Source organism: Rhodamnia argentea, chromosome 4, assembly GCF_020921035.1.
Source record: "Rhodamnia argentea isolate NSW1041297 chromosome 4, ASM2092103v1, whole genome shotgun sequence".
Classification (NCBI taxonomy): domain Eukaryota; kingdom Viridiplantae; phylum Streptophyta; class Magnoliopsida; order Myrtales; family Myrtaceae; genus Rhodamnia; species Rhodamnia argentea.
In genome coordinates this window covers 25,282,107-25,295,708 of record NC_063153.1, presented here as the reverse complement: position 1 = coordinate 25,295,708, position 13,602 = coordinate 25,282,107, and the positions used below count along the sequence as shown (strand labels likewise).

Sequence of the window (13,602 nt, the reverse complement as noted above, 5' to 3'; positions counted from 1 at the left end):
TATTTCTCTCCCTCGCTAAGCAACCGTCATCTCATCTCCCCCAACCCCAGTCGATCTCTTGTACAAGAGTCTCGTTGCAGAAAAAAACCCTAAAAGCCATGCACGAGACCGAGCTCCACGACCTCTCCGACGACGCCGATTACGCCGCTTCGCAGCTTCAGGCAATCGCTCGCCTCCCTCCCTCCTCGTCGGATTTGTTTCTTTTCTTCTTCTTTCGTTTTGCATTTTCCGTTTTTGTCGGTCGTTGTTTGATCATCCGCATTGGGCAATCGCGATCGCCCGAGCTTCGGCGATCGGGAACCGTTCGCCGCTCCGGATTTGTTGGCGTTTTTTTGATGATTCCTCGGTCTGTCTGTTGCGGCGCGTTCAGGGATCGGTGAGCATGGAGCGGAGTGACAGTGTCAAGACGACCTCGTCCGCCGAGCCGGAGGGCGCGGAGCTGGTTTATTTGAAGGATAATGTGACGATTCACCCGTCGCAGTTCGCCTCCGAGAGGATCAGCGGGAGGTTGAAGTTGATTAAGCAAGGGTTGTCTCTTTTGTTGGTAAGTTTAGTTCATCATTCCTCGTTTCTTGCGTTGATCTTTGCAATCGATCATTCTTCGGCGGTTAATTTCTTTTTTTTTTTCTTCTTTTTCTGTACACCGTAGACCTGGATACCCTACAAAGGTCACAACACGAATGCTAGGCTCTCTGAGAAAGGTATCATGCAGCTTTCTTTTTTGGTCTTGTAATCTTATTATGCGTGGGGATATAGTTTCCAATACCATTTCCTTGTCCATTGTCTGTGCAGATAGGAATCTTTATACGATCAAGGGGATTTCTTTCTCCGATGTGAGGTCCATCCGTCGCCACACCCCAACGCTTGGGTGGCAATACATCATAGTCGTTATGTCCTCAGGTAAAGAACCGTGCAGGAATTCAGTGCCTGCTTAAATTTCTTATCCGCGGATCGGCTAATGTAATTGTCAAGCCTGGAAACACTCTAATGAAGACATTAGGGAGCTTTTGTATCTGATTGACCTGATGCGTCATAATTTCTGCCTCGTGGGAAAATTCATGGAAGGCAATTGAATTACTGGTTTTCCTGTCTGTTTAATTGGTGAAATTTCATTGTGAAGAAGAAAATGTCAAGGAAAGTATGATCCTCAAATCTACTAAAATTGCCTTCTGCAAAGAATGCGGATATTGTATATTTGCGGATTAGTTAGTAGCACAATTTTCGACTACTCTTTCTGCTTGTCCGTAGACATTATCAAATATCATTAGAAATCTGAAGTTGAAAGCTGTTCATTGATTCACTCTTTCTCTTTAAGTCATTTTGTGGTCCCAAGTTGTATGTCCTTGTTGAGCATTCCTCATACGCTAAGCATGATACAGAGAGAACGTCAAAGCAATAAGACGGCTTTTGAGGGTTTTTGCCATCTTAAAATTATGTTTACTCATTGAAGCTAGTAAAGAAAGCATGCTGTTTATGATGTAAGAGGAGCGACATCTGCTTCTTCAAGATGACCTTCAATTTTGACTTTAATATCTTAGTTTTAACTCTGTAAGGAAATATTCAGTCCCGGAGAAATTGGTCGCAACCATGCATTGGTAACCTCTTGATGTTTTACTTCTTTCCGACATATGAGCTTGTCCAGCAAAATCAGACTCTTTTCGGTATGCATTGTGTGATTAACAGTAATCTGCAGGACTTGCATATCCTCCTCTTTACTTCTATAGTGGAGGAGTCAAGGAGTTTCTTGCGACAATAAAGCAACATATTTTTATTGTGAGGTACATTAGTTCTTGATTTTCTTTTGTTGGTAACTTGAGTTCTCGAATACTACTTGTTTAATCTCTGCATAAGGTACATGTAGCAGAGGCATGGGTTATACTTAAAAATATTGATGCTTCTTGAGTCTAATTATTTGGGGGAGGAGACTAATGGTTCTAATAAATTCTATTTGTTGGAGAGGTCAGCTGTTGACGTAGATGTTAAATAAGATATCCTGTAAAGGGCTGGGAGTCTATACATGCTGTTAAGTGTTAACACCCCAATCGTGATTTGTTAATTTTCTCAACTTTCAAAAGGAAAAAAAGAACAAGAGAATAGATTTCGAGAGGAAAAAGATCTATGGTTGGAGGAACAAATTTGAAAGGGATAAATAATAGAGAGCGGGAGACTAGCTGTCATGATGGTGGAGTAGAGCTATAGTTGTTTCATTCAGTTGTATAATTCAATTTAAATGTTGCAGTGGTTATGAAAATACTATAAACACACTAAAAGAGGAAAATTCTGAGGATTTAATGAAGTTTTTCTGCATATTCTGTAAAAGAATGATGCTTGGTGCTACAAGAATGACATTTTTTTTTTATGATTATAACATCAAATGATGTTTCAGACTAGAGTCTGGCAGATAAATATCATCCTTTTCTATTATTTCTGGATTTTTTTGGATATTATCATGACTTAATCCCTTTTTACATTTCAATTTAAAATTGTTGGTCATATCATCTTCTTCGTTGAGAAAGAAGCCAGTTGGGATGTTGAGCAAATGCCTTTTTCATGCAATCCGACTTTCTCCATATCTCTGTTGGGTTTCTTTTCTTGTGTTGATTGAAATATCCTAATCCCATCTTGTAATAACCTTTCGAAGGTGGCCTCTTTTAAGAAGGAAGTGTAGGATTAAAGAAAGTAGGCTGGTGTATTTCACGAATTTTCAGTGACGTATTTTCTCCCTAGAATATTGTGGCTGTGCTCCGAGGAGCCTAAGACTTGGAGTAAACATGGAATAAAATCAAAAGAAGTGTAAAAAAGGATGAAGATCAAAACCTTTGATGGCACTTTTGATGCTTGCTGGCGTTACTAGATCTTTTTTTTCCCCTCAGATTTTTAAACGATGTCACCTTTGTTTTATAGATCTAGGAACCTAGTGGGTAACATAGAGAGAAATTAGTCAGTTGACCTTTTAATACCAATACCTATAGACTTAGAGTTGCTGATGAATTTCTACTGCATCACAAAATATAGCCCTTCTTTTCGCTGTTGCTTGTTAGTTTCTCTAAGTAAGTGATCCTATTTCAGGTCAGCTGACGATGCCAACGTTTTTCTTGTGAACGATTTTGAAAATCCTCTTCAGGTGTGTGTCACATCGCATTCTCTTGCTTTTATTTGGTATTGTTTTGCAAAGTGCTTTTAGGAATTTAGCCATCCATGTGTGCCTTACGAAGGTACCTGTTCATGAGTACTGGTCAAGGATGATACTATTTATAACAGATAACAAATAACCTGCATATTGGATTAGAGATTATGGAGATGCGAGGATCCTTATTAGTGTTTTCTTTGATCTTGGTCTCTCTCTACCGATGATTGAGGGGATAATGGAATAACTTTCAATCAGGGAATAGTACTTCCGCTAATGGAATATTTTCAATGGCTAGAGCGATAGTGGCAACTTAAGCAACTGTCATTCTTCTTTGTTGCATGACTTTTGAAAGAGGCTATGTTGGCTTGTCCAGAGAACTTTATCTTCCTTGGAGCTGCCCAGGGCTGTTGTTGCAAATGGACTATCTGCATCCACATCTGTTTCAGCTTCACATCCTGCTGAAAAACAGCCAATTGATGACGGTAGTGTTAGTGGTGACATTGCAAGTTTGTCTTTGTACAATGGGAGGCCAAGACCAAAGGTTCATGATCCTGCTCGGGATCTTTCAATTCAAGTACTGGAGAAGTTCTCTCTAGTGACAAGGTTTGCTCGTGAAACGACTTCACAACTCCTTCGCGAAAGTCTAAACAATGGGTATGGTGCAAATGAGAGGAGAGACAATAGCCTGCATCATCAGGATTACTCTTGCAAGCCATCTCCTGATCCAGAAAAAGCTCCTGAGGAGGTTCCTGTTGTGCCAGATCCTCTGGAGGTAATTTTCTGCAACCTATGAAAATCGCATGCTATAAAACTTAAAATTGGGGTGTAACTGCTGTGTCTTTCATATTTCTTTATAGATTTAGTGAAGTCTTGAGTGCTTCATTATAGTCTCCCCTTTTGCTAATGAAGTATACGGCCCTAAGAATACCAGATTGAAAGTTGGCGCCATTCTTAAATGAGTCTCAGGTGATTGATTGACATCATCTTGAATGGATTCCTACTGTGTTGATAATTCGACAAAGCTTTTAGAGGCAAAAAAAGACGGTCATGATTATCTTAGCCATTAGGGAACTCTCTCTCTCTCTCTCCCCTATTTTTACGTGGTCCTGTTGAAAAATTGTCATGTAACTACCTCATTTACATTTACCGCCGAACTATGGGTGGTACCTCTCCCATTGCTTTCTTTACTGCTGTAATGCATTTCTTGGTATCTGTACTTTTGTAATTGTCTCATTTGTAATTGTTGTTTCCAATTGGCTTCTTGTATTTCCTGTCTACCTCGGACACTTAAGTTACTCTTCACTTATTATTTTCTGCACAAGGTCATATGTTGCTTTTTGGCAGTTTGATAAATTATCACTGGTATGGGGGAAACCACGACAGTCGCCGTTAGGGTCAGAAGAGGTATGAACGTTGCTTTTCTAATATAGTTTGTCAATCATTTTAAAAGAATCCATCAAAGACGATTTCGTTTCATTATATGCTGTAAATGGTCCTTGTTGTCCTGTCTTTTCACGTATTAGAGATAGCTTAGCCTTGTAATTTTCTATTGTATTTTCAGTGGGCTACTTTCTTGGATTCTGAAGGACGGGTGATTGATTCAAAAGCACTGAAAAAGAGAATATTTTATGGAGGAGTTGAGCACAGACTGAGGAGAGAGGTATGTATTTTGTCGGTTTGGGTGGATTTTAGTATCCTAGTTGTCTATACAGAGTGCATTTTGGTTTTATCCTTTGCAACATTTTGCTGGATCATGTGTTGATGTTGTTATGGTAGTGATAATGTTTACAGGTTTGGGCATTCTTGTTGGGATATCATGCCTTTGATTCAACATGTGCGGAGAGAGAATATCGTAGGTCAATGAAAAAGTTAGAGTATGAAACCATAAAACACCAATGGCAGGTATGTATTAATTTTGGCATAACTTCATGCTTTTTGGTGCCCTTCATGCATATTTCTACTTGGCTATGCTTGTGTCTGTCATGCTATGTTAAACTTCAATAAGTTCCAATATTTCTGGGATTTCATTTGTGTTTTCTTGGATTGCCATCCTATTATTACTTTTGTTCCCCTTCCTACTGAGATTACGGCTCTTCAAAAGGTTTTTGTCTGTTGTAATTTTTTTCTTTCGTCACTTCCTTCAGGGTCTACTTGTTTTTTTTTCCCTTCATTTTTGTGGTGACAGAAAAGTGGATAATACAGGTAATCTAAGGCATTTACTTCAATAATCCCATGTGAAATTACTTAATGATGAGTACATTCTATGGACAACATTTGACAGCAAAACACTGTCATGAATGACAGATTCATCTTTCCTCGCAAGTAAATAAAAAATGATCTAGGCGTAAAAAGATGAAGTTACAAAAAAATTGCTAGTTAGCGCTGCCACCATTTGTTGAACTATTACATAGAGAAGAAAATGAGAGACAAGGATGTCAAACCTTCTTTTGGGCTTCAGCATGGCTATAGGAATATACCATGTGTCTAAATGGGTTACTACATCAAACATTAGTTAGCCTTTTTGATCTAGTTGCTTGGCCATTTGAATATCCTAATCAACCTAGTAACATATCCATATTTCAGTTATAGTCTCTTTAGACAGATTCTACATGAATCATTGAAAGCACATTCAAGCATAACCTTTTAGCAATATGGATCTAATCGTGAATTAAATCAAATTCATTTAGGGCTTATTTGTTTGCCATTAATTCAAAGTGAAAAGATAATTCTTTATTTCTCGGCAACATTTAATATAGTCTAAATTTCGAAAAGATTATGAAAAAGTTACATGTCACTCTACGCAACATGTATTTAGTATGAAAGTTCTAGGTGTTTTGGATGACAAAAACTCGAAGTGCGTGAGCCGCAAGATGTTGATTAAGCAAAAGTTAAAGTTCTTTCTGAAAAAGGTGGGTTTCAAAAAAATGATAAAATAAATACAGACACATCCTTATCATTTCGAATCACACTGTTCTTGGTCTTCATACCTATGAGTTGATTCAGTTTTTGTTGAACTGCACTGAAAATCGTCCAATTTAAATTAAAAAAAAAACACTGGTTTCTGATATTCTTCTCTTTTTAAGTGATTAATTGAGAAGTAGACAAGAGGCAGTTGTTATACTGTCTTCTTATAATAATTATATTGAATAATGGCTTAACAAATGAATATGAGCATGTGTGTTAAGAGCTGCTATCAAACTATAAATTCAGGAATTACAAACCTTTTTTCTGGTTTGTAGGCCAAGGCCAGTGTGTCTCCTATTGTGTAGGGGAAATGAGATTAATGCATAGTGAACAAGAATCAAACTAATGTTAATTCTATCTTTGATGAGAATCAGGACCAAACACTTTCAATCGTTGTCTTTGCTTTTTCAAGAGTTGATGGTGGTGTATTCACTGAATTGCAACTGTAAATGATGAAACCTTTAAATAGAGAAGTTTAATAATTTGTAGGTAATCGTTTCCTTTGCATAGCATCATAGAAGGTGCATTTCTCAAGTGTCGCATGCTAAGTATGGTCGTATAAAAGCAGATGCAAAATGATTTCTTTCTGTATGACAGAGTATATCTGCAGAACAGGCAAAGAGGTTCACTAAGTTCAGGGAGAGGAAAGGTCTTATAGATAAAGATGTGGTAATTGAAGCTCGGTATGGTTTTTCCTGTATATTTACTGCTTCTTGTGGAATTTGATGTGACTGACTTTTCCATCTTCCATATTGAAGGTTAGGACTGATAGGTCACTCTCATTCTACGAAGGAGATGATAACCCTAATGTGAATCTTCTTCGAGATATTTTATTGACCTACTCATTTTACAATTTCGATCTTGGTTATTGTCAGGTAATAGTTCTCACTTAATGCTGGTTGGTGAAACAGCCTGTGCTTGAATGTCTTGAAGCTTTATTTGGCAGTAATTTTGTGATGGCAGTCTTTTATGTGTCCTCGCTCCAGAAGGCCAAAGCCTCTGGTTTTTGAATGATCATTTTGATAGTAACACTTTACTATTGCACCATCTGGGCTTCACTCTTTTTACTTTCATGATTGCGAATTGCTGTATTGAATGTACAGTGGTCATCAAAGTGTCTTGGTGTAGGTTCGGGTGCATAAAGGATGGTCTTTTGGTTCAACCTCCCTTATCATGTTTGCCTGACAAGGGGGGTGTTTTTTCGCGTCATTACCTAAAACCCCTGTCTTTCAGGGGGTATTCCTTGACAACCCAAACTTTAGAAAGTTTGAACTTGACAATGACTTCAATGTCCTTCTAGCCTATTCTCATCACTTAGTGTGACTGTCACTTGTTGATGCAATGGCTAACAAGCAGTAGTGGCAATGAGGTGGATCAGTCTTCTCTGAAATAGATGGTAATTGACCATATGATGCATTGAAGACATTTGAATCACAGAGGGAGGGAGCGAGGGAGGGAGGGGAGGGGTCAAGGATCCGGTTACAACATTCAAAATCTGGCCCAGTCTATTCATGGGAGCTATAGATTCAACCTCATGTTATGTGGTTTGTCGTGAAGTAACCCTCAGAGGGGAGGGGTCAAGGATCCGGTTACAACATTCAAAATCTGGCCCAGTCTATTCATATGAGCTATAGATTCAATTAAACCTGATGTTATGTGGTTTGTCATGAAGTAACATTCAGATAGAATTATTTAGGGGCAAGATTAAAATAAAAGTACTTAAAATCCGGGGTAGAATTTCCTTTTTCATTTTTGCGAAACAATCTGGGCTAAAGTTGAGATTCAATTAAGCTTTTAAATCCCCAGTTCACTGCATCAATTGTATATGACATTTGCCTGTTCCGATATAAATTGTTTGTTTTCTAAATATGCAGGGTATGAGTGATCTTCTTTCTCCCATATTGTACGTTACGGAGGATGAATCGGAATCTTTTTGGTGTTTTGTTGCCGTGATGGAACGACTTGGACCCAATTTTAATCGAGATCAAAACGGCATGCACTCTCAACTTTTTGCATTATGCAAGGTCTACTCTCTCTCTCCCTCTCCCTCTCCCTCTCCCTCTCCCTCTCCCTCTCACCATGGGGGAAAAAAACGAGTTGACTTTGCTTTTCCTCTCTCCCTTTCCCAGAGAATTTACAGTTATCAATGTTGATTAAAGTTTTTGGCTGATATTTTATACGGAGTAGTCATATGCTTCTTTAGCCAATTTATTATGTTTTCATATGGAAACTAGTTTGGTGCCTGAAATTAACCATAATCTAGGTCTGGTGCCCATCAATGCTTCACTAATCATCTCCCTTTCAAGAAGTGTGTGATACTGAGCATTGCTCCTCGTAAAATAGGGATTACAACGTTGGAATTTTGTCTGCTTGCTGATTGTATATATGGGTAATGCTTGGTTTATGTAAACATACAGAATGGACACGTCTGGTGTCTTAGTTATTACTGTTGTAAATTTCGCTTCTGGATGACATGTGTGAAACTTGGAGACTGATAATCATGCTGTACTGGTTGCAGCTGGTGGAGTTGTTGGACCGTCCACTGCACAACTATTTTAAGCAGAATGATTGCTTGAATTATTTCTTCTGCTTCCGCTGGGTTCTGATACAGTTCAAAAGGTAAATTATCTAAAAGATTGTTCCTTAGTCCAAGAAAAATGTTGATTCTGTTGATAGCTTCAATGTAGTCTAAATTATAGTCCTCTTTTCATCCTTCAAGTAATGTCTCTGCAAGTGTGCATTTTGGTTTTTTCCCCCCTTACCTCAGATACCTCCAAATGTCAATATTTTTCTCTTGACCAAGAAAGTGAATTGGTGGTTTGTGTTGTCGCTTTCTTAATCTTTGATTAATGAAGACTTGACTTACAAAATTCTGGGACCTACTTTTTGCAACTGAAAATGTTCGCTATCCCACTTGTTGGGGAGCAAACTATGCTGATCTATATTTCTTTTGTACCTGCTCTCCTCTCTTTCCTCCTGATTACTTTTTGCACTTTCAGGGAATTCGAGTATGAAAAGGTAATGCGCCTATGGGAGGTTTTCTGGACACACCACCTGTCAGAGCATTTACACCTGTATGTTTGTGTCGCAATCTTGAAGCGGTACCGCAACAAGATAATGGGCGAGCAGATGGACTTTGATACGCTCTTGAAGTTCATCAATGAGTTGAGTGGCTACATTGATCTCGATGCAATCCTTAGGGATGCAGAGGCATTGTGCATATGTGCAGGCGAGAACGGCGCTGCTTGCATCCCACCTGGAACTCCACCTTCATTGCCAGTTGAAACCAGCTTATTATTCCCTCAGCAAGATGACGTCTTGTAGATGCTATGCTGCCTTTGCCGAATATTAATCAGATCCGTATTCTCGTATTTTGAAAGGGACGCATTTCCTTAGCTAAGTGATTCGATCGTCAAATCCTGTACATAAATAGCAGATTGTATAAAGCAGACCAGCAATTAACTCTTTCAGCTTTCCTTGTCAATAGTGAGGTGAAAGTGTGAATGCATAATCATCTCTAAGCCTGATTAAGAGTTTGAGATGATACGGTCACGAGAACTCGACCTGCTTATCATGAGCACTTTCTTCTGTGCATAACCATCTCAGAGGAGTCCTTGCCCAAGGAAGGACCTTTTTACAAGTCGGGCGGGAGAGCACTTCCTTTCATGCCGGTAAAAACCTTTCTTTCCAAATTTGGTTGGAATGCTACTCGATGAAATGTCGAGTCAGTAAAGCCTCTCATTTTTCAGTACCTTGAGGACTCGAATTTCGAGGTTACTCGGGAATTAGCATATTTTGGCACTTAAGACTTTGGTCTCCGGCAAGGCCGGTGGTGGGTTCTTCTGTTCCTGCCAGAAAGATTTTTCTGTTGTGTGGTCCTCCATGTGCCACGCTTTTCTTGCAATGACTTTGAAGATGAGAATATCAGGGTATCCAAGTTACTGGTTTATGCACACCCGGCGAGGATGATTGGATCCGTGTGGGGAGCGGGAACTGGAGTTCTTTAATCCTACGGATACCTTAGGAATTCCTCTTAGTGGCGCTAAGAGGTATATGTCTGTTGTGCATATTGGTTTCCGTTTAGATTTTGTTTTCCTCCAACAGCAACTTTAGGCTTGGTGTCCTGTCATTTCACGACATTAGGCATGAATGGTTTCCATCTTATGGTGGCAACTGTTTTGATTATTAAGGTTGGACCTTCGGGATTCATATTCTCGAATCGAGCCGAAAGAGTACGTCTGCATGCTTTTTAATTTGTCTCTAAAAGGGGGCTGAACTTGGAGATGTTGCTTAGGCTTTTGTTCCTTCTGTTTGTGGATAGCCAAGTGGCCAGTGGAGGCTTTTAACTGCATCGGGTGTTTGTTGGGAATTTCTGAGGTCCAATGGTGCACAGTTGCCACAATTTTTTTTTTAGGGTTAAGTATATTAGAAGTCGTAAAACTTGTTATGGGTCTTAAATTTTTCAAAAAATGCAATTAAGTTCTAAAATTTGTCAAATTGGTCCAATCAAATTCTTCCGTTAATTGCAGTTTTTGAAAAATTTAGGATTGTGACGAGTTTTTAGACTTGATTGCATTTTTTAAAGTTTGCGGACTCGATCACATTTTCAATGATAATTTTTTGTACTCTATTACACTTTTTTAAAATACTTTCGTGACAAGTTTAGCACTTTTAATGCACAGATCTTTTTTTTTTTTTTTTAAAAGACTGGATTAGGACGAATCCTTACTAAATTACAACACCACTTCATGATGTTACAAGGTACACCCGCGGCACCATGGGACTGCCCGAGTTTGAATCGAGAGACGCCTCCAAGACTATAATTTGATCTAGTCCATTTTCTTTCCCCCTTTCTTAAGTTTGTCGTTCACATATCCGAGCACAGGAGAGAGAGAGAGAGAGAGAGAGAGAGAGAGAGGGGCTTTCTGCAGAAGGTGCTGGAATAATGCATATGCTAAAGCTGCATCAGTAAGTCCAATCATAACAAAGTAAAAAAAAAATGTCCTTGCTACATGGCCCGCCGAAAAAGTGGTGCTCTATTTTGCTAAAACGAAGCTCCCATTGCAGTCATCCGGGCCACAACTCTTCTTGGTCTAGTCCATTGCTTGATTGATGAGCCGTTGTACAACAGTACAAGGATCCCATCACACCTTCCATCCCTTCATGTCTTTCTGATCCAAATGCTTCAGACAAAAACAAAGGAATCCAACCAGGGCACAAGCAGCTCGTCGTCAAAGACAAACGGCCTCGAATAATTGCTCCCCGGTATCGCCAGCGGCGATCCCATGTCGCAGCCGTACACGAATCTCTCTCCATCTTCCGGTCTCTCTTCTTTCCTTCCCGTCATCGTTGTCGATTCTGTTGGGTTGAGGTCATTGCTTCCGTCGTGAACTACTGCTGGCGGCGGAGTAGTGGACTGTGGACTCGGTACTTCCGTGGCTGTGTTGGCAGCCTTGGCGGTTGTGCGGATGTTCTCGCCCTCTTGGCGGCATCCATTTGAGGCAATGGTTTGCCTTCTGTGCGACGAATGTCTCTTGTTCAAATGGGTGTTCCAGTAATTCTTCACTTCGTTGTCAGTCCGACCAGGAAGCCGCCCGGCAATTAGCGACCATCTTCATCGCAACAAAAGTAGCGACGAACTTATTAAGCTCTAATCAAGTCTACAAAAAGTTCTCTCTTTTGGATTCGAGATATATAGGGAGAAGGTAAACAAATTACCGATTGCCGAGAAGCTTATGCATCCGGATGATGAGATCTTCTTCTTCTGGGGACATCCCACCTCGTTTTATGTTGGGTCTCAAGTAATTCTTCCATCTCAATCTACAACTCTTGCCTCCCCTCTTTAAACCTGGCTAGAGAGAGATATGTAGTGAGTCTCAAGGCCGAGTCCTTCTGTTCACGTCCCCATTGAACCATTCATCACTTGTTTATACAATTTGGATTTCCATGATGTTCAAAATCGAAGCTAAATACAGACATTTTTCGCGTGACGAGAGCTACCGACTAACTATAATCGGAGTATAATACTACCGGATCTTTGAGAGACGACTGCCCAGTTGCCTTCGCCATGAGCCTCGACGTACTGTTTTAATATCGCATCCTCTTCTGGTCTCCACAAGCCTTTCTTGATCGCTCTTGCCTTCATTCTCTCTCTCTCTGTTGTTAGAAAGAGATAAAATTGTGAAGGGTTTTATAGAGAGAGGAAGGTGTGTTTTGTGTGCGTGGGCGGAAGTGAAAGTGATACTGAGGAAAAGTGAGGAGGCACTCGTGCATGCATGGATCACACCATTTACCAAATCTCCAATTTCTTGAGAATGTGGAAGCGAGAGGGACCCCCTCCCACTTCTTCTGTTTAATCATTCTCGTGTTTCTTCTTTTCTTCTCCTTTCTTTCTTTTGTGTGTGACATTTCCCCTCGGAGGAAAAGCAAAATCTATCCGTCCACTTCCATTTGCCGGAAGCCTACACCTTGTGGGAGAACGGGGCTGCTTTTAGGAGAAGAGAATGATACACATGACTTTCAAGTCAAGACATATAATAGAGTATTGTTTGGGTATCTTTGTTACTAGTATTTACCATGATATTTCAACACATGTGAAGTCTCTACCGTGAAGATATGGTCTACACTCTATAGCATATTCAATGCACTACATTCTCCAAGTTTCAACTCATTCGATACCTACGTATAATAGGGATAAGTACCAAAAAAGTACTAAACATATTGGTATCAATTTAATCATAAACCGCCTTTTAATTGGATTGAATTCAATCCTACACCTTTTTTACATTGATACTAATTCAATCCATCCGGCCAATTTAGGTCGAAAATTGCTGACATAGATATCGACCATAATATATGGAACAACAGGTGTTGTAGACAAATTTTGTAATTAAACACTATTTTATGGGGTTTCTTTTCTTTTTTGTTTTCATTGTGGTCGGCAAGGGTTGCAATCCTCAGTCAAGGGTCGAGGGTTGAGCCCTAGCTTGGGAGAGGGTTGTCTATGTGAGGGCTCCACTCTCGCCAGCCATAATGGAAAATGTTATATATGTCTCGAGTTTGAGAGCTCGTGAGCAAAACCCAACTCAAGATAATTTAAAGGAAAGTCTGAAATTAAATTTACGTGAATGTCCCTAGAAATATTGATTTCCTGTTCGGCGTTGGAGAAAAAAAAGGAGAAGAGAGCTTTCCTGAATTATCTTGATATTGAAGTGGCGTGCAAGAGTGGATGATCAAGAAAAGAAATCCTTCGTTGGAGTCGGCGGGAAATAAGGAAAAGAAAAAGAATGAAAGTTAACTTGGACCTTTTCTTATTGGGACTTCTCAGCTAACGTGGACTTCGTATATGTGTGTGTGTGTATATATATATAATATCACGAAAAATTTCAAACTAGTATTTTTATGACAAATTTACCCCAATTTTTTTTACCTCAAAAACTTCAAACCGATACATCTGTGATAAATTTATCCTAAGCTATTTTTTTTTACCATAAAAAATCCTAAACTGC

General features: G+C 39.5%; 2 protein-coding genes across 2 annotated transcripts; one reads left to right on the top strand and one right to left on the bottom strand.

The window, feature by feature from the left end:
- LOC115726172 (TBC1 domain family member 17) lies at positions 1-9,630 on the top strand. The gene is made up of 15 exons (XM_030655934.2): positions 1-161; positions 371-544; positions 650-701; positions 793-900; positions 1,694-1,778; positions 3,070-3,124; positions 3,504-3,902; positions 4,475-4,534; positions 4,692-4,790; positions 4,922-5,032; positions 6,692-6,763; positions 6,853-6,969; positions 7,969-8,118; positions 8,613-8,713; positions 9,094-9,630. The coding sequence occupies exons 1-15, from the start codon at positions 99-101 to the stop codon at positions 9,416-9,418; spliced, it is 1,971 nt and encodes a 656-aa protein (XP_030511794.1). The 5' UTR covers positions 1-98; the 3' UTR covers positions 9,419-9,630.
- A 1,386-nt stretch (positions 9,631-11,016) lies between these two features.
- Positions 11,017-12,454, bottom strand: LOC115726174 (transcription factor MYB1-like). Its single transcript, XM_030655937.2, has 4 exons — positions 12,388-12,454; positions 12,125-12,250; positions 11,813-11,942; positions 11,017-11,706 (listed from the first exon to the last, which is right to left on the bottom strand). Exons 1-4 carry the CDS (start codon positions 12,452-12,454, stop codon positions 11,280-11,282), a joined length of 750 nt encoding a protein of 249 aa, XP_030511797.2. The 3' UTR covers positions 11,017-11,279.
- Between the last annotated feature and the right edge of the window lie 1,148 nt (positions 12,455-13,602).

What these genes read in the sequence shown, in the direction of transcription:
- LOC115726174 (XM_030655937.2), bottom strand. Translation starts at nt 12,454, where the DNA reads ATGATTAAACAGAAGAAGTGGGAGGGGGTCCCTCTCGCTTCCACATTC. An exon ending in CTCAAGAAATTGGAGATTTG is followed by an intron (nt 12,251 to 12,387) that starts GTAAATGGTGTG and finishes TTCTAACAACAG; the next exon opens with AGAGAGAGAGAATGAAGGCA. An exon ending in CATAAGCTTCTCGGCAATCG is followed by an intron (nt 11,707 to 11,812) that starts GTAATTTGTTTA and finishes GTTGCGATGAAG; the next exon opens with ATGGTCGCTAATTGCCGGGC.
- LOC115726172 (XM_030655934.2), top strand. Translation starts at nt 99, where the DNA reads ATGCACGAGACCGAGCTCCACGACCTCTCCGACGACGCCGATTACGCC. An exon ending in ACGCCGCTTCGCAGCTTCAG is followed by an intron (nt 162 to 370) that starts GCAATCGCTCGC and finishes CGGCGCGTTCAG; the next exon opens with GGATCGGTGAGCATGGAGCG. An exon ending in TTGTGCCAGATCCTCTGGAG is followed by an intron (nt 3,903 to 4,474) that starts GTAATTTTCTGC and finishes GCTTTTTGGCAG; the next exon opens with TTTGATAAATTATCACTGGT.